The sequence below is a fragment of the Theropithecus gelada genome, chromosome 1 (genome assembly GCF_003255815.1).
Source record: "Theropithecus gelada isolate Dixy chromosome 1, Tgel_1.0, whole genome shotgun sequence".
NCBI classification, from domain to species: Eukaryota; Metazoa; Chordata; class Mammalia; order Primates; family Cercopithecidae; genus Theropithecus; species Theropithecus gelada.
In genome coordinates this window covers 169,266,359-169,291,434 of record NC_037668.1, presented here as the reverse complement: position 1 = coordinate 169,291,434, position 25,076 = coordinate 169,266,359, and the positions used below count along the sequence as shown (strand labels likewise).

General features: G+C 36.6%; 1 protein-coding gene across 3 annotated transcripts in view; it reads right to left on the bottom strand.

Moving 5' to 3' along the window:
- KCNT2 (potassium sodium-activated channel subfamily T member 2) overlaps nucleotides 1-11,745 on the bottom strand; it is a 405,986-nt gene extending 394,241 nt beyond the window's left edge. For all 3 annotated transcript variants that reach the window (XM_025392809.1, XM_025392815.1, XM_025392824.1), the window contains exon 1: nucleotides 10,741-11,745. In XM_025392809.1, the coding sequence (XP_025248594.1) occupies nucleotides 10,741-10,835 (95 nt within the window). In that variant the 5' untranslated portion in view covers nucleotides 10,836-11,745. The remainder of the gene's footprint in view (nucleotides 1-10,740) is intronic.
- Nucleotides 11,746-25,076: the final 13,331 nt, after the last annotated feature.

Here is a 25,076-nt window from a genome sequence, read left to right as displayed (position 1 = left end):
AAAAAAAAAAAAAAAAAAAAAAAAAAAGAGAATAATTCTCTCTAGTTATATCAGCACCAGGGAGTGAGAATGTTATGAGTCTTATGAAACTTGCTATTTCATGATAGGAGAGTGGATAAGAATACTATACACTAACCAAAGATCCACAGGATAAATTTGCTTTAAATTTGAGCCCCAAGGAAAGCTGTGTTTCTTCTGAACTACTAGTTCATTCCTCGTCTTATGCGACTGGTCATGCCCTTGTCTTTGCTCTGGCTAACTTTGCAACCCATCTCCAGTAAATACATACAAATTCCTGGAAGTCATACTATGAACCTAATACACCTAACTTGGTTTTTTTCCTTATTATCTTTTCATTCTGTTGTACTTTCTATTTATTCTGTGCTATTGCATGAATTTCTGTGAACCACTGCAAATCTTCACAACAGGCAGAACACACTAATAAGTAGGCCTAAGTGTTAAGCCCTAAATCAAGTAACTTCACCTTATGATATGTAAATTTCATAACATTCCTGCATAGTGTTTTCGTTATCACCAGTACAGTGTTGAGAAAAAAATCAATTTCACACTGGTACAAATACTTCAGGAGATAGAAGCATAAACAGGAAATCCTAAAGTCCTACTGAGAAAAACATTGAAAAAGAAACCTAGCTATAAAATAATAATAATAATTGTTGATTAATTAAAGTAGCAAAGAAATGAATGACCCTGGCCAAAACATTCAAAATGGACATTTTAAAACAGTAAGTTAACTGTTTGATCTTACATGATGCCTTTTTGATTGATATATGCTCATGATTCATTTATCATGCTTTTTCATATTAACGATTCTGCTAAGCAACTGTTTTTATTTTGTTCCTGGGATACTAATTACCTTTACCTGATTTCAATCAATCAATCAATAATAATCTATACTCCCATACACACATAAATAAAACCATTGCCTTAGTTTGTTTTGCTAATTTTCCATTTCATTCTACTTTCTCCAGACTGTCAGAAGAACCATGCTGTACATGTAGAGGGAAAAGGGGTTTTTCTTTCAGAAAGTATGACCAACTTCAAAAATTCCCTAACACTTATTTTAATCAAATCATTATAACACCGGCCTATGGAGATGCAAGAAGTGTGTGATTTTTCTGACTTCAAAAGCCTTTAAATTTGTTTGAATTTTGTTCTTCCTATTATTTAAATAGCATTAAATCACATTTGTGTATGTTGTAAGCATTGTGAATGGGCATAATAATTAGATTCTAGTTACCTCTTACAAGTTATGTGACTTCAAACAAGTTATATATTTCTGTACCTTGGTTGATTCATTTGTAAAATGGGAAAAATAACAGAATTTCTCAGAATTGGTATAAAGATTAAATAAAGTAACTGCTTAGAAAAAAATGTTTGACATATGCTAAGTACTTGGTAAATGTTCTCTGATGTTACGATAAATACTATATTCAATATGATCATACATTTTCACCTTATCTTTTGCATTTTTATTGGAAATGGATGAAATAGCACATAAACTCTTGTGAGCAGAGAAAGGTAAGAAATAGAGACAAAATACTGACAGCTTCCATCTATAATTTGCCAATGTAATCACCACATAGTGTGGCAGTGACGGAAGTCGTTACCATGACTCCTTAATGGAACCTGTGCAGCTTGCTGATCACCCTATCTGATCCCTAGGGGACAGAGTAGTATTTCAATTTTTGACAGACTTGTCCATTATTAAACTAGACATCTGGCCCCCGTTGTTAACAACTAGTTGTTTGTAATATGTGGACAGTCTACAAGTTTTCCCACAGGGAGTTAAATGAGGTCCAAATGTGTTAATCCGCTTTTATCCCTATTCACACAGTGGTTTACAAGATGGCTAAGTGTGCCCTTGTAATAACAATTCATCATTATGATTCCATGTAAGTCCAGTGCAAGAAAGCCAAGAACAACCAGCTCGTTGTTTCTTAGATTTACAGTTTTCTGGCTTTATATGCAAAGTCCATTTCTTACCCATATTTATATACTGTGAAAATTGGAAGTAATACAATTCTGAATTCAAGGAATGCATACACAGAGGGATATGGTTCTCACCCTTTAAGGCTGTTGCATGATTGCAGTAGTGCTGAGACTACTGAAACACTGATTGGAAGAGAAGTACAGCTGAGACTTTAAAGAGGAAAGAGGTCAAAGAGTTGGAGATGTGTCCCCTACACATCAGCCATGCTTGACAACTGGGTTCTGTTTCGGTTTTCCTTCACTGCTTCTATTTGTCAGAAAAGACTTAAGATCAATACGTCCAATCCAAGGCAAAATTGTGGAAGAAATCTCACTGTCCTTGGCCTCCCTCTTTTGCTGATTATCTTCTGCCTCACATCCAAGAGCATATTTTTCCCTATTTCTTTCAGGCAACTAGGGCTTTCCAGGTTCTCACCTCTTTACCTCCAAACTCCAAAGCCATTTCCACTTCCCAGTCAAGAAAGACAAGTAAGTCTAATATCACTGGTGAACCAATTTATTTCATTTATATAAATGATTTATTTTTCAAGTATGTACAGTGGTTCCTCCTTAATTTGAAAATATACTACATATAAGACTTTATGTATGAGTTAGCTTGTTCTAGCTGTACCTAGTTGTTAAAGAGTCAGGGTCAGAAATTTCTAATTCACTCCTCTGCTTTTATATGACCAGCTACAGAAAATCCAATGTCATTTCATGGTGTTTTCTGGCCTCCATGGAGCCTAGTTTTCTATTCATCTGCTGCAAGCATGTACATGGTCACTCTTCTACATGAGAGGTATGCAATGAAATATCCCACTGGGTTAGGGTCCTCCAATACCCAGGTGCTGGGACAAATTGTGAGCCCAAATACACATAAACAAAGCTGTAAGCTGGAGAGATGGGGTGGTTGGCTGCAAGGCATGCAAAGGAACCTCAGCTGCTAAGAGCACAAAGTTTTTGTTTTTATTACATAAGTGTTTAATTAAGAAAACTACAGTGACAAAACACATAATATCAGAAAAGTTGTCACTATCAGTGATTGTTTTAGTCAATAAAAAACTAATGATGAAGTTTGGTTGACAAAGTAAAACATGGTTATCAGGTGTGGTGAATTTCTTGGTTTCTATGTTCTGGAGCACAATAATAGTAATACATATATATTAGATATCCATACTTGATATGGATTACATTGCATGTTTGACAGAGTAACAGTGTTCTATATTTTATTTAATGGCAAGAGTAAAACAGTATCTGTGCTCAATATTGACAATTTGTTTATTCATAAAGTTTGATCATTTGCTGATACCTTTAAACTTTCACACACCACCACCACTTCTACTTCTGAAGAAGTTTCTGGCCCTGCGTATCCATCTCTACTCTACATAAGCAGAAAACTCAAGATGAGAAGGGACTTAAAGTTCCCCACCTTCACTTGCATCCTACCGTCTACAACCCCACCCAACCAATTTTGACTTTGTGCTGAGTATGAAATTGTGTCAGTGCTCCAGGCCCACCCTTCTCTTCTGTAAGTGATTTTCTCCATAGCTATGGATGGCTTCAGTAACAAGCTACATGTAAGGCCCAGTTTGGTCTCTTGAACTCTAGACCCATACTTCCAAATGCCTCCTGACTTTCCTCAGTTCCTTGAAAATGCCTTGCTCTCTCCCGACACTGGCCTTTTAGGCAAGCTGCTCCTTAGCCTGAAATACTCATTTCCCGTTTAATCTACCAGCATCTTCTCATCCTTAGACCTCGATCTCAACACAGGTTTCTTTGAAAACTTTCCCCAGACCACCATTTCATCTGCCAGACTAGACTCATCTTCCATCATGCTCTCTCATAAAATTGTGCAATTCTCCTTTATAGCGTAGCACAACTATAATTAAAGTTCGTGTATGTATTTTTAAATCTAATATGGTTTCCACTACTGTAAAATCATTTACATCTGAACTAGGTCTGTTTTGCTCACAATTTTATCCCTAGTGCTTAGTGTACTTCTTGATAATTAGTAGGTGTTTAATGTCTGTGAAAGAATGATGCCAATGTTGTTAAGGGTTTCTGCAGGCTATCATTTAAATTTTGAAGTGATAAAGACCAATATATCCACATCTGTCAGAAGTTTCTGTAGGGAGATGTTATTTAGCAAAAACATAAGTAGCTCTACTGATACAGTGGTTATTTTAATCCGCTTATGATGATGGTGTTTCACCAATTTTATTTTATTTTTTTTATTTTTATTTTTTTGAGACAGAGTCTCGCTCTGTCGCCCAGGCTGGAGTGCAGTGGCGCGATCTCGGCTCACTGCAAGCTCCGCCTCCCTGGTTCACGCCATTCTCCTGCCTCAGCTTCCTGAGTAGCTGGAACTACAGGCGCCCGCCACCGCGCCCGGCTACTTTTTTGTATTTTTAGTAGAGACAGGGTTTCACCGTGGTCTCGATCTCCTGACCTTGTGATCCGCCCGCCTCGGCCTCCCAAAGTGCTGGGATTACAGGTGTGAGCCACCGCGCCCGGCCAGTTTCACCAATTTTATAGCCATCATACCAATTCTCTGACCCTGTATGTTAGCCTACTTCATTTTTTTTTTCAGAATTGCCACATAAGATTACAAAGCAATATAAAAGATAAATTGCCCCCATACTGCATTTTTATTCCTAAATATTTTATCTAAAAGTCTTATTTCTTTGGTAATATGTCTGACATTCATATCCATCCTAATTTCAAAAAGAAGTTGAGCAGATGACTATAATATATTGTTATCAATGTGGACACAGTTTATCCTATTCACTATCTCACAATGTTTAGGTAGATGTCTGTTACTTAAATTACAACTCAATTGCTAATGATTAAGATCCTGTGAACAGGGTTTTTTTCCTATGACCCATAAAAAAAAAAAAATCCCATATCCAATCAAGGATTGTCAAAGATTAAAAATAATTGCCTTTCTGGATAATTATTTATTGTTTTGATTGCTTTTGCAGAGAAAATTTTAATTATAAATTTAAAACTCAGAAAAAAGACATCTTGATGAAGGATACTGCTCAACATTAAATATTGCTCAGAAAAGGCCAACTTAACTTAATTTCAAATTATAAGTATATAAAGCAACTGATTACCATTTCACTGTAAAAAATATTGCTTTTTGCTCTATTTTCTAAAGATAACTTAGACAAGCATGGTGCATAATAAATAATATGACATAGGCAATACATGAATACTCTAATAAAAACAGATGAACCATTAATGCTAAAATGATTGATTGCTATGATCTCAATGTTGGTGTCCCCATGAAATTCATATATGGGAACATAATACCGAATGTGACAGTATTCAGAAGTGGAACCCCGGGGAAGCGATTAAGTCACTCACAGAAGTACTGCTAATATATAACCAAGTACAGAAAGTGGATATATGATAGCTGTTAACTTGAATCAGACTTTAAAAACAAAGTGTCAGTAATTTGAAAAGTCACATTTCAATTTTATTTATGAGTTGGTCAAAAGAAAGAACTCTGTGTGTTTTATATAAAATATTGATGTCTGAATTCTTAGTAGTGATTGAAAAACAATAATTATTAAGTAATACACTTTTCTCTGCATTTTATGTATTACCCTATATATATTCAAAGTCTATTTTTTATACCATTACCTGTTTAAGTTTCTAATTTTCTATTGTGGATTTTTTCATAATATAGTCAATACTGATAAGAAACACAGGATTGTCTAAACTCTTCCTAAAGTAAATGCTTAAATCATTTTTGCAGACATTGTATATGCATAGTTGATGCCACTATCTGATTAAAGAGTAAAAATAATGTGTCATTCATTTTAACAGCACTCAAAAATTTAAAATTGTCTTTACTAACCTGAACTTAAAATTTAGAATAAATATTTTATAAGAAATAGCTGCTTTTCAAAACAATATATAATTTATTATGGGGGATAAAATTAGTAATTTGTAAAATGTTTAATATTTCAATTCAAAACCTATTCTCACAACTGAATTTGATTATGTAAAGCAATATATTTTGCAGTTTATATCTAAAATTACACATATTCCAAATGCTGTTGAAATATTTCTCTATTTTTATAAATACCTCTTAAACTGTTAATTGGATTGACTTGTACTGTGTTAAAATCCTTTAACGTTTTAACAACTACAATGCATTAGTTGACTTCCTTTAATTACTTCTAAAGGCCACCTATAAAATACAACAGGTATACATGAAATTATTGGATTTGAAACAAGTGACCTGATTTTTGAAAACTAGAATGGTCTTAATTAAATAAATGACTTTCTCTTCTATGGCTACAACTGAGGATTTTCCATTAACAGTAATTGGAATTGCGACAATTTATTCACATTAAGTGCATTGTGTTCCAAAGTTTAAAATTACTAAATCATGATGAAACAGGAGAAGGCTTGTATAAGTGTCTGATGACTTTTAAAACCTGTAACTTATCAGTCTTTAACTGCAGGAGAATACCCTAAATCTTTATTGCTTTGTGAATCGTAGAAATATTAAAATAGAAAACAGGTTTGGAGCAGTGGCTCACACCTATAATCCCAGCACTTTGGGAGGCCAAGGCAGGAAGATGGTTTGGTGCCAGGAGTTGAATATTGAATGTTGAATGCCTTGAGCCATCTCTAATATGTGACTTCAACTACTTTATTTTCAAGCAAATGCTGAATATCCTTTCTGCAAATGGTGCAGAATCTTCTTGACAGTCTTAAAATGGAAATTCTATAAGGACATCATCATAACATAAACAATGCTGTCAATATTCTGGGGTGAATTAACCTCTTATCATATCTGTGACCTCCTCTAGACTGAGCGCTATTTCATATTCCTTTCCATAGTTGTCCCAAAACCTAACTTAATGGGGCTCTGAGATGTAGCAAACATTCAAATATTAGCTGAACGAATACATGGCCATTAAAGACATATCATACAAACCACTTGAATTAGATTTTTGTTTTTTACTCAGGATGTCAAACAAGTAAGTGTGCATCATATATACAAAAGACATCCCTACACATAAGCAATATTCTCATTTAACAACTCTCAAATTTATTTTGTGGCCTCACAGAAGTAGTGTTATCCATGTGCTAAGTTCTCCGCACTGCTGTGTCTAACCCTATTCCCATATGTCCTACTCAGAAAATGATATCAGAGTGCAAATGAGAGAGAAGCAATTTTCTAAGGATAGCATTAAGATAATACAAACACATATATATTCATTACATATATTATAACATATTATTCATCACATATATTTGTAATATATGATGCATTACATAACAATGTACAATTTTTAGCATATCATATGCGATATTTTATAATACATATATTACAAAAACAATGCAGATCTGTTACATATACGCTGTATACATTACATGTACATTATGCCAGTGTATGTGTATGTGTTTATACCTACACAAAAGGTGGCACAATATAAATTTAGGTGACCTACTTATCCAAAGTTGGTTCACAGAAAATCTATGGTACGGAATACATACTTCCTACATCCTAATAGGCCCATCAATATTATGTCTTAACACCCATTTGAGTATCTATGATATGCTTCATTCATTTTCATATGCCAGTCAACTATGACCTAAGATGGAGTTTGAAATTCTTACAGTGAGGAACAAGGTAGAAGTGTTTATATTCCTACATTTGGAACACAATTCCCCCATCATTACAAGGATGTGGCTCTCTAGATCCAGAAGACAGCTATCTTGATTCAGATTCTGCCAGAAGGTAAGCTTGAGATAGGATTGCAGCAGAAACAGTTTATTTGGGAATTGATCACAAATAAAATACCAGTAGGGGAGAAGAGAGACAGAAGCCAATAAAGCTTTCAGTATTAAGCCAGTTATCACTGCGGGCAAATGGAGCTCAGTCCCTTTGGACACCGTGTAGAATATGCTTCAGAATTATCCAAGCTGAGGAGCAAGGAAGCAAAAGTATCGATTCAGAAATAGTCTATTTACTCAGTGACACTCTAGCTTTTTCTCCAAGCAGGACTTATGTGCACCTGAGGTTGGTAGTGGGGAGAAAACTTCATGCAGGAGGTGTTCAATGAAAGTTGCTTTGAGAATATGGGCAGAGCACTAAATGTATCTGTTGTTGGAGATGACCTACCTACTCCTACATGAAAGAGGGCTTCCTCCTCAACTCTATAGAAATTAAGTCCAAGAAGATAACTGAGTAGAATAAGATTGCTATTCAGGTGTAATTGCAAAGAGGAATTTGTCACCATAGTATAGACAAGGAAGATGACTTCACCTACCACATATTGGCTTAGGATTTTGAAAAGGAAAAAAAAAAAGGATTGCAAACAGCAAATCAGAAGTGAACAAGGGAACTAACATTTAATGAGCACCTAAACAATGCTAGGTGCTGTAAATTATTCTTATAAATTCAAATAAATTAAATGAAAAGAACTTAAGAATTTCTTGAGGGATTTGAATAACAATGAGCTGAACTGAAGAGTCATCTTTACACTGGTAAGATATAATATCCAAGACAAATAATTAATTTACCAAAATTTCAGTTTCTTTGTGCCTAACATAATTACCTGCTATTCAGAGTTTGAGGATTAACTAAGAGAGAACATATCACACAGTTAAAAGAACCTGGGAGAACTTAGTTCCAACTAAATGTTAGTTCTGTACCTCTCCATCCTTCCTCTTGTCACAGTTTTATAAGATAAATAGTATAATTCCCATTATAAAAAATAAGATTACTGAATCTCATAATGGCTGAATGACTTTCCCAAGGCCACTCAGCTAGTGAAGGAAACAGCCAAGGACTGAAGTCTGGGTTTCTCTGATTCCAAGTATCTTGCCTTCAAAGATTAACAACAAATGGAACCAAAATCAAAAAATAGTTTTCCATGAAGCCACAAAATTAGCCAAGTCCTTAAAAATGGTTGAATGATTGTCTTAAATGTTTAATAACGCATTTTAGTGGCAAATGTGGCCTGCTTTTTAAGTTAAAGTTGGGCTAGCATGACCTTTTAATATAACATAACATTTTAACCATTCTGCAAAACTTTTTTAATATAGCAGTGATCCATTTAGGCAGTGTTCAACTAACCAAAATTCTTAATTACTAAAATATTTCTGCAGCATCCTTAAAAAAATGAGGGCAACCACATGAAAATTAACATATTGGATACGATATTTAAAACAAACAAGCAAGCAACAATACCATCACTATAACCCAAGTATGTGCTTTATGTGTTTAATCTATCTCACACTTTCTCCAAAGAGGATTTCTATTCTATATAATGATCCTGAGGTCTGGAACTAAGTGTACATTCAGTCACTAGGAACACCATGCTACACTTAAAAAGCCATTTAACCAGGCTAATACAGTTTATCTAAATGTCAATTTGTATTACAAATTCACTTAAAAATTATTTTCTTTATCTTCAGTTTACTCAAACACTTTACAAGAATACTGAGAAATTGGTATTACTTCTTTACATTTTTAGCCAATAAGTGTGCTTTTGCCTAAAAGAGATTGAATCAAAATATCCTCTACAAAACATCCATCTCCCTTCAAATTACTAATATGAGACCAAACAAGGTGCCCATAATTGATGCTCAAGATAAAATCCTGGGTGTGTAGAGACAGGAGTTGGTATGGGAAGCTGAAAAGGTGGAGAAAAGAAACAGAGTGTATTGGTCAGTGGTGAATGAGAAGCAGATTTTGGATTGGACCAATAATGGGTCTTTTATATAATTAAAATAGAACGTCAATACTAAACTAAACTTCAATGAAACATTTCAATTGAGTTAAGAACCTAGTTAGTATACATGTATTATTTTAAAACAAAGAAATGTGGCATGTGATATATGGGATGACTATTCCAGAAAATACTAAATTCGCTGAAATACAAAATGTGCTTGAGACAGAAATAGACAGAGGAATTTCAGAAGTTTGTGCAAAGCAGTAGTGCTATAAATAAAACACATGAACAATATTTTGCTAGCAATAAATATTCTAGTTTTGAAACTTAGTTGTAATTTTGAGACATATATGCTGTTTCAGTTTAAAAAATATACTAGTTATGAAAAGGTTGTATCATGTTATACAAACACCATTATTCATAATGGTCAGAGTTACCTGTTCAAAGTGAGTATATTCTATTAAAAGGGTTGTCATTTTCACTAACTACCTGTTACATATTGAAACCAATTGTCTACCCAAAACTCCAAATGTTTAAACAGCATAAAATTTCCAGTGGCAAGTAGACACCTACTCAAGACAACACAGACAAGGAGTAGGTAAATAAACTCAGGAGATTTTAAGTTTCTAATGTGCGTTTTCAAACAACTTGCATGCAATTTTGAGTTTGATTAACCACACCTAAGGAAAAAACGCAAATTTTTTGGAACTGATATTGCATACCAATTGGGTGTATTGTACCTCTGATACCAGCCTTATACACATCCTAGAAAAGCATAGATAGACAAAAGAATAAGCACCAAATGAATGCAATAAATACCTTGCAAGAATAAGAAAAGTGTAAAGGAAAGGAGTTCCTTATCTATAGCAACAGTTCTATAGAGTCAAAATGGAGAGACAAATCAGAATCTCTTTTACTCCCTCCCCCAGCCTTAGTCTCCCTCTCTGGCTCCGTTTTCCTTTTCTCCCTCCTTTCCCCACTTCGGCCCTCCCATTTCCGTCTCTTTTTCAGCAATATTTACAGAACAATCCTCCACCACACCACTCACCTGTCATCGTTTTGCCATCCTTGGTCCCCTAGCAGCAAATCTCGAAACCTGTACCTGGGAGGCAGAGGGGGCACTTCGCTCTCCAAATCAACCATCCTTCCTCAAAGAGTGGGAAACATCAAACAACAAATGGAGGAGAGGAGGGAGAAAGAAAGAAAATATTGCGGAGTAGAGGGAGAGGACTAACAAGACGCTGTGGCCGAGAGAGGGATGGGAGAAGGGGAAGGGGACAGGGAGGGGGAGGGGGTCGGCTTGGAGCCGGAAGCTAAGGCTTGAAAGGGGGCTGGCTCCTCTTTCCTGAGGGTGTAATGGGGATGATGCAAACCCAACCCAGGAGCAAAAGTCTGGCTCTGACAAGAATCAACGCTGCCAAGGAACCGCCCCCAGGCTCGGCACCGCCTCTGGTCCCCAGGACCAGGGGGAGGCGAGTATAAAAAGTTACTTCGCCGAAAAAGACGCGCGGTGCCTAGAAAGAGGGGAGAGGGGTGGGAGTGAGCGCCGCTTGATGGTGAAGCACTTTCCTTAAAGGCAGGTGGCAGATTCTCCCAGAGGGCAGCCGCCCGGCCGCTGTTCTCTCGAGCGGGCTTGCACCCGGCACAGCCCGGAGCTGGCGGGAGTCGGGGGCGGTGGGTTTCGGCCCCAGACGCGTCCAACCCCGCTCTCCCCGCAATCTCCCTGCGGAGCTGGAGCTGGAGGCCCAGCCAATGAGACTCCCCCTCATTAGCATAGCACAGTGACGGCACGGGGGTGCCTTGGGGACAACCAATGGGGGCGAGCTAATTAGCGGATTGCGGGGCTCCAGACCCTTCTCTGGAAGGAGGGGGGCCAGGGTGCTTGGAGTGTTCCAATATGCCACCAGCTCCCTCGCTTTGATCGCCTTCAGTCCAGGTGGGCGGGATGAAAAAATTGCACGTTTCTGGAAAGGGAATCCCCACTCTCAGCCCCAGGAAAATCCCATTTTTTTCTCACATTCTGAAAGAAGGGAGGTGTTTCCCTGAACTCGGGGAAAAATGAAGGGCCACCTTAGGCCGCTGAAGAGAAGCATTTGGATGACAGGGAAAGCACATCGAAACGCACCGAGGATTTTACAGTAGTGAGTTGCTATTACTGCTGTTGCTGCTACTAGCAGCGTTGTGGGCTTCCAGGTGGCCTGGCCTCAGCCTTCGGTCCGCTTCTACTAGCGGTTCACGCGGAGGAAGAAGTGAGCCCGATTCACCAAGGTCCTTTTTTTTTTTTTTTTTTTTTTTTTTTTCAGTAAGAACCACTGCTTATATGAACCCTGCTACACAAGCTCTGGTTCTATTTGCGCTCACCGTTCCTTCCTTCAAAAACTGATTGCATCAGAGTATATACAGACCGAATACTGACCACCTGACAGCCTGGGCGGGAGGATACCCATATGGCTTCTCCTGCCCTTACTTAAGAACATCTCTGTGTGAAGGAACAAGTTTGTTCCTTGATAAATGGATAAAATGTGAGAGACAATAATCAAAGAACATATAGAGGGATTTGGAAATACCTATGAGATATACACACTTCTTCGAGGTGGGGGTCAAGGAAGACATTGAAAATGAACCAAGCCTTCTATATTCGTTCGCAGCCTACTTTAGGGAAAGAAGAAACGTGAAGCAAGCAGAGAGAATAGTATGAGTAGAGTCTTAGTGATTTTTTTAGAATATATGGCTTATCCAGAAAATAGTGATTAATTTGGCATGATTAATGCTCCGTAGAGGTCATGTAGCAGAGGGTTTATTTAAGAAGCTAGAAATGAAGGAAGAAATCACTAAAACTTGTAACATCAAATGAAATATGATAACTACTGAAACCTGAAAAATAGCAGTTGAAATAAAAGTCATACCCTTTGTCTCTATCTTCAAAATCCTACTCATTCTTCCAGACCCATCTCAAATGACATATCCTCCATTAGATTTCTTGGTTTTTCCAGCTGCTTATGATGCCTTCTTCCTTTGAACCCCTTTGTTTGAACCCTTCATAACCCATGTGGGTATTTTGCCTGGAGTGCTTACTATAACCTGACCTGCTATCTGTGCATTTTTCTTACATCTCTTCCCCTCTCCCTGTGGCTTAGCTTCCTCTAGCACAGGACCTTCAAAATAGCCACATTTCAACAAATAGATGTGGAGTTGTATTAAAAGCTATTAAACCTAGGAAATTAAGCTTGTTTTTTTTCCATCCATACTTGCACTCCTGTGGTATGTGTTTGTTTATGAAATCATAATTTAGCATGAACTTTTGTAATTACTTTGCTAAATAAGAAAGTAATATTACTACATTATTAGTTTATACAGATAGAGAGAGAGGGAGAGAGAGAGAGAGATCTGGTTTACATTTTAGATCTTATCATCTATTAAAATTGTTCTATTAATTGTATTTCTAGTGTTCCAGGTTAATATTTATATTGTTATAGTCTAACTGTATTATTTGGATAACAGAAAATCTGAAATATTTACATATCATTAACAAACTAAAAATCAAGACACTAAGAAAAGAAAAAAATAGCAATCAGTTGTTAGTCCTGGGATGCTGGAGGTTAGAGGATAAAGCAACATTTTACTTAAAAGAAAGCTATGTGCCTCTATTTTACCGTTTGTGAAAATCTTAGTCATTTGGCTTCCAAATACTCAGATAACAGTTTAGGAGAGAACAAATAGTACATTTAAATAAATAAATAAATAAGAAAAAATCTACTCAGCTAATAGTGTGTGCCATTAAGCATACAAACGATACAAAGTAATGTGCTCAGCTCAACCAATTAGAAACTACTGCATTGACAATATTTTGATTCTCTGGTGTGTCTTGAAGTTGTCCAAGTGAATTTTTTTACTATTAACTTAAGAAAATTAGAATAATAATGTAATATAGGGAATGCTATTGATATGGTTTGGCTCTGTGTCCCCACCCAAATCACACCTTGAATTACACTCCTATAATTCTCATGTGTTGCGGAAGGGACCCAGTGGGAGATAATCTGAATCATGGCAGTAGTATACCCCATACTGTTCTCATCATAGTGAATGAGTCTCGTGAGATCTGATGGTTTTATCAAGGGTTTCCGCTTTTGCATCCTCCTCATTTTCTCTTGTCACCGCCATGTAAGAAGGGCCTTTAGCCTCTCGTCATGATTCTGAAGCCTCCTCAACCATGTAGAACAACTGTAAGTCCAGTTAAACCTCTTTTGCTTCCCAGTCTCGGGCATGTCTTTATCAGCAGTGTGAAAATAGACTAATACAGTAAATTGGTACCAGTAGAGTGGGCATTGCTGAAAAGATACCCAAAAATATGGAAGCGACTTTGGAACTGGGTATCAGTCAGAGACTGGAACACTTTGAAGGGCTTAGAAAGAGAAAGGAATATGTGGAAAAGTTTGGAAGCTCCTAGAGACTTGTTAAATGACTTTGACAAAATTGTTGATAGTGATATGAACAATAAAGCCCAGACTGAGGTGGTCTCAGATAGAGATGAGGAACTTGTTGGGAACTGGAGTAAGGGTGACTCTTGTTATGTTTTAGCAAAGGGAGTGGCAGCATTTTGCCCCTGCCATAGAGATTTGAGGAACTTTGAACTTGAGAGAGATGATTTTAGAGTATCTGGCAGAATAAATTTCTAAGTAGCAAAGCATTTGAAAGGTGACTTGGGTGCTTTTAAAGGCATTCAATTTTAAAAGGGAAACAGAGCATAAAAGTTCAGAAAATTTGCAGCCTGACGATGCAGTAGAAAAGCAAAACCCATTTTTTGAGGAGAAATTCAAGCTGGCTGCAGAAATTTGCATAAGTAACAAGGAGTCAAATGTTAATCCCCAAGACAAAGGGAAAAATGCCTCCAGGACATATCATAGGTCTCCATAGCAGCCCTGCCCATCACAGTCCTGGAAGCCTAGAAGGGAAAAATGGTTTCATGGGCCGGGCCCAGGTTCCCCATGCTGTATGTAGCCTAGGGACTTGGTGCCCTGCTGCTCCAGCCGTTGCCAAAAGGGGCCAAGGTACAGCTCAGCCGATGGTTTTAAGCCCCAAACCTTGGCAGCTTCCACATGGCATTGAGTCTACAGGTGCACAGAGGTCAAGAATTGAGTTTTGGGAACCTCCACCTAGATTTCAGAAGATGTATGGACACGCCTGGATGCCCCGCAAAAGTTTGCTGCAGGGGTGGGGCCCTCATGGAGAATCTCTGCTAGGGCGGTGTGAAAGGGAAATGTGGGGTCAGAGCCCCCGCACAGAGTCCCTGCTGGAGGACTACCTAGTGGAGCTGTGAGAAGAGGGCCACTGTCCTCCAGACCCCAGAGTGGCAGATCAACCAAGAGCTCGCACTGTGTACCTGGAAAAGACAGAGATACTCAACACCAGCCCATGAAAGTAGCCAAGAGGGGAGCTATACCCTGCAAAGTCACAGTGGCAGAGCTGCCCAAAACTATGGGAACCTATGTCTTACATCAGTGTGACCTGCATGTAAGACACGGCGTCAAAGGAGATCATTTTGAAGCTTTACAGTTTAACTATCCTGCTGGATTTCAGACTTGCTGTAACCCCTTTGTTCTGGCCAATTTATCCCATTTGGAATGGCTGTATTTACCCAATACATGTACCCCATTGTATCTGGGAAGTAACTAGCTTGCTTTTGATTTTACAGGCTCATAGGTGAAAGGGACTTGCCTTGTCTCAGATGAGATCTTGGACTGTGGACTTTTGGGTTAATGCTGAAATGAGTTAAGACATTGGGGGACTATTGGGAAAGCATGATTGGTTTTGAAATGTGAGGACATAAGATTTGGAGGGTCCAGGAGTGGAATGATATGGTTTGGCTCTGTGTCCCCACCCAAATCTCATCTTGAATTGTACTCCCACAATTCCCATGTGTTGTGAGAGGGACTTAGTAAGAGGTAATTTAAATCATAGGAGCAGTTTCCTCCATGCTGTTCTCATGGTAGCAAATAAGTCTCACGAGATCTGACGGTTTTATCAGGGGTTTCCCCTTTTGCACCCTCCTCATTTTCTCTTGCCACTGCCACGTAAGTGCCTTTCACCTCCCGTCATGATTCTGAGGCCTCCCCAGCCATGTGGAATGTAAGTCCAATTAAACCTCTTTTTTTTCCCAATCTCAGTTATGTCTTTATCAACAGCATGAAAACAGACTAATATAGCTATTCTGACATTTGTAAAAATATAGCAATATTTGGTCATCGAAACACATTTATAATTGGAAGATCATTTTGCTCCTTGTATTTTTTTTTTCAGTCTTCCGTAGGTGGACTTCTTCTTTTTTGTCATTAATTTTGAGTTCTGATTCTCCCATCTGTCTTTCTACTCTTGTTTTTTTCTTGTCATGTCATGTCATTTCCTGCTATTAAAAGTGGTTTTCCTCTTTCACTCTTTTTACCTTTGTTTCCTTTTTTCACTGTGCTCTTTTAATTGCCTACCTCATAGAGTCTTTTCCTTTCTCTATGTTTAAATGTTTTTATTCTATTATGACATGAGATTTGATTTTTGGAAACAATTTTAAACTTTGTTCTGAACATTGCGATTTTGTATCTTACTCACTAATGTTCTTAAATCTTCTAATCAACATCTAGTGTAAGTTAGAGCAATAGAGGAAATTTCCCCACATTACAAAAAAGAACTTTCCAAAATTTCCTGAATGATTATGCCAATGAGGTAAAGTAAGTATTAAAAAAATGAAGATTAAGGAGAATGGCTTCCTGGCTTTCGAAATTTTATTCTTTTAATTTTGTAGAAAACACATGATGCTTTCTCATTTCTCTTTTTTTTTTTAATAAAAAAGTTTGTTTTGAAAATCTCTGGTTTCCAGTATACTGATTGATTATACTGATGTTTTAACACAAAAAGAAAATCATTCCCAAGGGTAAAGAATGATTTAATTAACAATTTTAACACCCTGTTGATAATTAAGTTGTGATGAACTCATAAATGTGTAATGAATACAGTTGCATTCATAGAATATGATGGGGATTTTTACCCAAAACTCAAAATATGTGTCTATCACATTTGTCATTTTTGTGATAAAATTCCTAAAGTTGTCAATGATTATGTCTTCATAGCCCTGTAACTACTATTTGAAAATAAAATTTAAAAAGATAAAAAAAAACTTACTATATATTAGGCTACCCACTTATAGATACTTCATCTTTGAGGCAGAAGACCTGAAAATCTATATCCCTTCAAATAATGTCATTAAGCTACATAATATCTCTATGAATGTGGTTGTCTGTTCTACTATGGGTTTCTTTTTGTTGGTTTATTTGTTGTGTTTTTGTTTTACCGATTCTGTTTTATACCAATCTACTATTTTTTATCAATAAAAATGTGTTAAATGGTTACTATGAATTGAACTTTTTGTAGTCTAATGAGTGAGGGTAAGTAGCTGCTGAGAGACAGATAATCCAGCAGTTAAACTAGAATGTAATAAGCCTCAGTAGTTATTAGTGCATGCTGCTGTGCTGCTAATGAGCACATAAAGACACACGATTCCAGTTTTGGAAAATCAGGGAAGGCTTTCTGTAGAGGCTGACATCTATATTGAAGAATAAAAAATTGGGTGAGTAAGGTGGAGGCAATAGTAGCAGCAAGTAAAGTATACAGGCACAAATGACAGCAATGAGAAAGCATGAGTGGATCTAGCAAATTCAAGAGCTTCATAGACTTTGAGCTGGGACATGGGTTTGCATGAGGAAGAGCCAAAGAGGGAGGGTGAAAAAATGGCAAGATTGGCACCTTCATTTATTAAGGACCATATCTGAAGAGCCTTGTATACTATACCAACAAGGTTGGGTTTATTTTGAAGACAATGATGAATCTTTTAAGGATTTTAAGCAGGTAAGTTGCAAAGCCCAATTCATGCTTTGGAAAGATCACTGGGGTAGCAGTGTAGATAACGGATTGGTGGGGAGGACAAGAATGGAAGAAAGGAGACCATTTATGAGCTATGCAGTATTTTAGTACAGATATGTCAATTGTCTGAAATGAGGCAGTGGTGACGATGCACATGAAAGCAAACAACAGATTTATGACAAATTAAAATGACAGAATTGATGGGATCGTAATGGAGAGATTGCAAAATTTAATGGAGAGTGAAGAATCAATGACAATTCCTAGGCTTCTCGGATTAGTAAGTAGGTGGAGGGTATTACTGTTGGATGAAAGGGGAATACAGAAGTAGGTTTGAGTGAGAAAATGATTTTGCTTTGCACGATTTGCAGAAGCTCAAATGGAGAATTCTAGAAGGTTTGAATATATGGGTCTGAATATTAAGAGCAAACACTTTTCCAGAGATACAAAACTGGAAAGGATCAACATGTAGGTGGCTGTTGAAATTGAGGAAGGATAAATGCACCTGGTTCTTATACTATGAAAGAAGAGGAGGGTACAGACTGAGCCCAAAGACCACTAGGGAGAAGGATGAATGGAGAGGTGGGAGCAAAACCGACAGGAATTCAACTTCTCCCACCAGAGCAGAGAGAGACGTGTGTCTCTATTTTCTTGATTAGTTTTATTCTGTGACCCTTGATTCAAGCTAAAATAGATTCTATCTACAGAAATAAAAATGTGACAAAACCTGTCCTATATTCTAAGCATGTCCAGCTACATGAGCAGAATCATTTTTATTTCAGCAACACTGAAAAGAGGAAGGAGTAGAGATAAAATTAAAAAGGCAGAATATCACATTTAATTCACAAATTTTACCCTGTTAGCACAGGTAAATAATACAAAGAAAAGTCATTTAGAGATTTATGTATGAAGATAGTGCAATACATAATATAATTTATCCAACACTTCTAGTATTTTTTTTGTCAGCCATTCTAAAAATACAAATTGTGACCAAGGTTAAACGTGTATGCAAACCTTATGATGAAAACCTGTCAGGAGACAGTTAATGTTTTACTGTGTTCACAGTAATATCCTCTGATCTTCCTGGTGTTTCTTTCCCTCTTCTCATGTATCTCTCTAAATATACATGCCATTCAACACTACTCTTAATGATAACACGTAACACCTTCATTTATCTGTTTTTAAATCTCCTTCACATTGACTGAATTTTGTGGGGAGAGAGAACATAGAACCAAAGAGGGAATTATTTAGTGGCAAATGTGATTCGATAACATTGAAGTATGTTCTCCTACAACAATCAAGAAATCACATCCACATTATTCTTCTACTTACAAAACATATTTTCTTTGTGAGAAAAAAATCTCCATCAGGTTTGGAAAACTCCAGTTGTTGTTGTTGTTTTAAAATATTGAATATTCCCATATTTATGTTGCTAGTGTCCCAAATTCTGCCTCGGATAAATTGAAGGGTGCACCTCTCTTCACGACCATCCTTCCAGCATTGGTGTATCTGTACTTGTTTAGAAATGGCTACTACAGTACCTGGCAATTAGTGGATGATCAATAACTGTTTAATGAATGAATGAGAAATTAAATACTGCTGGTCTTTCATATCCATGAGTTGCACATCCATGGATTCCTCATCTGTGGATTCAATCTACCATGGATCAAAAATATTCCAAAAATAACAAAATGAAAATAAAAAGCAATATAAACAAAAACACAGGATATCAATGATTTCTATAGCATTTACATTGTATTACTTATAATCTAGATTATAAGTAATCTAGAGACAATATAAGTGCACAGAAGATTGTGCATAGGTCATATGCAAATACCATGCTATTTTATATAAGGGGCTTGAAAATTCACACATTTTGGATTTGAAATTGGAGGACCAGAAGCTATCTCTAGGTAGACAGTGTCAGAATTGAGTTAAATGTTGGTATCTGTGTGGGCTCCTGAAACCAATTCCCCATAGATACTAAGGGAATGCGAATGAACTAAGGCTAAACTTTGTTACTATCAAAGATTGAAAACATAACATTGCTAATAATATTGGTAAAACATTAGTAGCTACAGTGTGAATAACTATTATGTGCCAGGTTATATTATAGGAGCTTTACAACAACTCTGAAAAATAAATAACGTTGTTCTAATTCGAAAGATGAGAAAATTTAGGCTCAGAAAATACCACCCAGTTAGAAGATGCTAAGCCAAGATTTAAATAATTTTCTGACTCCAAAGTGTATGTTCTTCTCAATATACATAGGAAAGAAGCTTTTGATTTAATAACTAACAGATGTTGGTGTTTATCAATTGGTAATATAAATTAAAAAATAAAATTATAAAATTGCTTTATCACTATCCTATTCATCTACTTTGCTCCAGTCTCAACTACCTTCATTCATATTGTGATATATAAGAAATATATATGTGGTCTCAGGCCCTGGTTCCTGGCATACAGCTCCCAACACTCTTGAAATGTCTGAAGTAAGAAGAGCGTCTTCTGTATGCTAACGACTGGTGGTTGGGACCCTTGGATAGTTTCAGGATGAGGGCTGGTCACTGGAAAGATCAAGTCAGGATTAGACAGTTGGAACTTTTATCCCAATCTCCAACCTCAGGGAGAGGAGCAAGACAGAAGATTGAGTTGATCACCAATGGTCAGTAATGTAATCAATCATGCCTACGTAATGAAACCTACATAAAAACCCCAGAGGACAGGTTTTGTAGAGCTTCTGGATTGCTAAACTCATGGAGATGCCTGGAAGGTGGTGTGCCAGGGAGGGCATGGAAGCTTCACGCCCCTTCTCATGTACTTTGCCCTATGCATCTCTTCCATCTGGTTGTTCATCTGTATCTTTTGTAGTGTCTCTTCAGTAGACCAATAAACACAAGTAAACTGTTTCCCTGAGTACTGTGAGCTGTCCTAGCAAATTAACCAAACCTGAGGAGGTGGTCACGGTAACTCCATGTCTACAAAAAAACAAAACAAAACAAAACAAAAACAAACCCAAAAATTAGCTGGGCATGTAGGTGCTCGCCTGAGGTCCTAGCTACTCGGGAGGCTGAGGTGAGAGGATGGCTTGAGCCTGGAAGGCGGGGGTTGCAGTGAGCTAAGACAACGCCACTGCACCCCAGCCTGGGTGATGAAGTCAGACCTTCTCTCAAACAAAAAGATAATCACTGTAGACATTGTTTTTAAATGTGTGTATCTGCATGTGTTTGTATGTGTCATACTTAACTAAGGTATGCAAATTTTGAAAACATTGTCAGAGCCTTATATTGAGGTCTATTAGGTCCTCTCCCATACAGGATTTGATTTGAGAAGTAGGATAATGCTTGTAAAAAGGAAGAAACATACATAGTATATCTTATTAATTGAAAGTTTTACTGACATGTGAAATATTGTCTTTTATTTTTATTAATTCTTTGTATTGAGAAGTTTGACAGAGGAAAACTGTAAACATTATTGCTGAATTATGTCTAAAATATATCAACAACTTATACAGTTACTATCTATTCATTCCAATATTAAAAATGACTTCAGATTCATTAGTTTAAAATCTATCATAATTTGAAAATATTTTATATTTGTAGGATAGATATTTTCTTCATTTTGAAGACGATTAAACAAAGACTAAAAAGTCAAAGTAAATCACTTAGTGGATATTTTAGTTAAATTAACATGAAAATTAAATTTTCCTGATTATTATGCAATGCTCCTTAGCTATGAGCTAACAGTAGTTTTCATTGCAAGTGCTATGACAGTACAGACACAGCACGTGACAATAAGTCAAATAAAAAAATGTTGCTTATTGGCGGGAAATTAGAAAATTCATACTTTGTCATACAGAAGAGTATTACATCAAGAGTATCGGTGTGCTATATATAAATACTTATGTGGTTTAATATTCATATATTTTCTTTTCCCACGAAGATATGTTGTAAATATTAATAATATTGTCATCATATACCAAATTTATATTCTTATTTATTTTTAGGTAACTCACCTCTTCCAAGTGCTAAATGGTAGCTCTGTTTCCATTAACACTTTGATTTGTGCAGTTTCAGTGTACAAATAATTAAATATGCGAGTGTTTACTGTAAATTATTTTATTTTATTTATTTATTTATCTATTTATTTGAGACGGAGTCTCACTCGTCGCCCAGGCTGGAGTGCAATGGCACAATCTCGGCTCCCTGCAAACTCTGCCTCCCGGGTTCACGCCATTCTCCTGCCTCAGCCTCCTGAGTAGCTGGGACTACAGGCGCCCGCCACCATGCCTGGTTAGTTTTTAGTAGACACGGGGTTTTACCGTGTTAACCAGGATGGTCTCCATCTCCTGACCTCATGATCCACCCGCCTCGGCCTCCCAAAGTGCTGGGATTACAGGCATGAGCCACCGCGCCCGGCCTGTAAATTTTTTATTGTATAAAAATAAGAATGAAACAGAAAAACAAGAATAGTGATGCTTTGTCAAGACATTGAATACACATACTTACAGATTGAGAAAAGGGAGGAAGTCAGTAGGTAAGGCCACAAACAGAAACTGTTTAGCTGCATTTGAACATTCTGTATTCGGTGCTCAAGAAAAGAAAAAAATTATAGAACATGAGATGCTGTAGGTATATAATTGAATAGGTTGATATCTAAAAAATTATATATTATTAGTGATTTTACATCTTTTTAGCTATCTGAGATCAGACTAGTTTATTCAACATGCATGTCTATTATTTGAGAGTAGTGAATCAGCATGCATCTCTTTCTTAATGTAAATGCTACCTTTGCACCCCCAGATCACTCCAGCCTGAAGAGTACAAAAATTGTATCCTATCTTTTACACATACAAACACACCCACACATAAAATCTTAGAAAAGCTTCTTCAGCAGTTCCATCATTTGGGCTGTGAATTCCAGAATCGGCATAGCTTAGTCTAAAGCCTACCTCTTACTCTTTACCTTCCTCCACCCCTGGGCTCATTGCCTCCCCAGTCCACTGTTCCCCTCTGCCTCACTTTAATCAACTACCTGAGAAGCAATGTCGTTTGGCAATATACAACTTATGAATCTGGACTATTTGGATTTAAAGCCTGAAACTGGCATTTACTAGCTGCTTGACCTTGGACAATTTACTCACTGTGCTTCATTTTCCCCATCTGCAAAATGGAGTAGAGCACTTATTTGGGGGAATAAAATACATTAATACATATCAATAATTTACCATGGTGCTCACCACATTGTCTGCTATTGTTATTATATGTGTTTTTCAAAATATAGGTATCAACATTTTTAGAATTTTTTTTCTTAATATAAATTCATCTTCAATATTTAGCAACTAATGAATTTAATTATGCTTTTCAAGTTTTACTCCACAGGTTGAACAGTTTTGATTATATCCAAAAAGATAAACTATAATATGTACCCTCAGAGCAACGGAAACAGCATAAATGTACTAAAGTTAAAAAGAAAAAAAATCTGGCTGTTCAGTGATTCTTCTGGACTCCCCTGGAAATAATAAATATGGATAATCAGAAAACCTTAAATATTCTGTAGTTAGAAGCCAGAGCATGTAGGCATTTAAAATTAAAACAAGCATCTTGAATTACATTCACATGCATAGCAAAAAAATATATGCACCATATTGAGTTCAGATGCAACAAGCTGAACATGTGCTACAGAGCTAAATGAGTAATGCAATTTTTACACTGGGTCCACGCAAGCTTTACGGTTGCAAAAAATAAGGATATGGCAAAAAAGCAATCTGGAAATGTCATAACCAAATCAATAATTAAGAGAAAAATTCACCACCTCCCACTCAAATATCAATGCAAAGCATATTAAAATACCTATTAATATGCAGAAAGATGTGATATTTCAGCATATTAGGACTATTAACATTTTTGACAAGGCATTCACCCAGATCAAGAAGCAGAAATAAAAAGCAACTCTATTTTGTGCTTTACACTTTCTATTTCCTTTCTTTTTGCCTGCAAGCCTACAAGCTCACTTGTACTTAAGCCCTGGGAAAATCCCCAGGTTGCACAGTGTGGTACAGAAATACTGAATGCCATTAGATGTTAATGACTTGACAGCCAAAAATGAGTTTTCAACTAATTTCCTGAATCAGGAATAGGCTGTTTTCCTAGGAGTTGACGATCAAATTATCTAAGGCCATAATTTTTTGATGGCTTATCTGTTTTATTCAGGCAACTCTTCAAACATATTTTATTTATAGTTTAATTAAACTAGAACATGAGTCAAATGAGGCTAAGATTGTGATTATAGGAAATCAGATAACCTTGTTTTTAAATATCCCACGTATTTTTCATTCTCAATTCCCTTCATTGCTAAAACTCTTGCTAAGGATAAGTTCCTAATAAAGCCAACCACAGGTGAAGGACGATTCCAAGTGCATAGATGAAGCTCAACCATTATTAGAAAGAGTAATCTAGAAACCAGGTTATTCATGCTAAAGTCATGTGTGAACTAATAAGCAGCAATTCATCAAATAGAGGAGAAAACATAAATGCCCAAATCATAACCCAGAAGGAAAAAAAGATATCTTTTTTGTTTAGTAGAGATAGTGCAGAAACTGAACTGTGAAAGAAGAGCCAAGTTAAGAAGTCAAGTCAAATGTGAAGTGGGGATGTCAGATATAAGGGGAAGATTCTATCGGTTAGTTAGAGCAAGAGGAGTCGTAAGAGGAACATCAAATAACATCCAGGTCAATATGACTTATCCAAATTAGCAGACTGTAAATTCTCAAACAAGGAGGTTTTGCCACTATTCATAAAAGTCAAGGATCAAAATGTCCCAGTATATCCCTTAGGATGTTCTGAATTGTAAGTAGCAGATATATGATCTACAATGTCATTTTTAAAATTAAATAAATTTATTATGTCACATATGGGGAAATTTGGACATAGTACAGCTTTAGCAAAAGCTTAATATAGTGACCTATGGATGCCACAAAGGACTTAGTTCTTCTGCATGCAATTGCCATTCCTTCTACATCCCTCCTTGTGATTTCAAGATAGCTGTCAGAAGCTCTGAAGACTTAGTTTATTCACTTCCAACAGAAATAAGAGAATATCTTTAAACCTCGGATTCCCAACAAAACCTAGAGCTACCAGAACAGATACCTCAAGTCTTTGGTTTTCCAATCTACAACTAAAGAATAAAGATTACTAAAATAGTCTAGTCTGTCTTTGTCCAGTTCTTTTCAGAACAAAACAAAGTAGAATAGACTTCAGGGTCTCTGCATATACTGTACTCAAAATAGAAATGTGAAGCCTATTCTGAGATCATATTGCACTCAGGATATTATAATATTTGTCCCAATTAATTACATTGGACTTATTAATAAATTTTCATCTGTCAATATCCTGTTCCTATATATAAAACTCCTATGTTTTTAATTAGATCATGGTGGTATTCTACCACCCCTTTCTATATACTTACATGGGCATATGA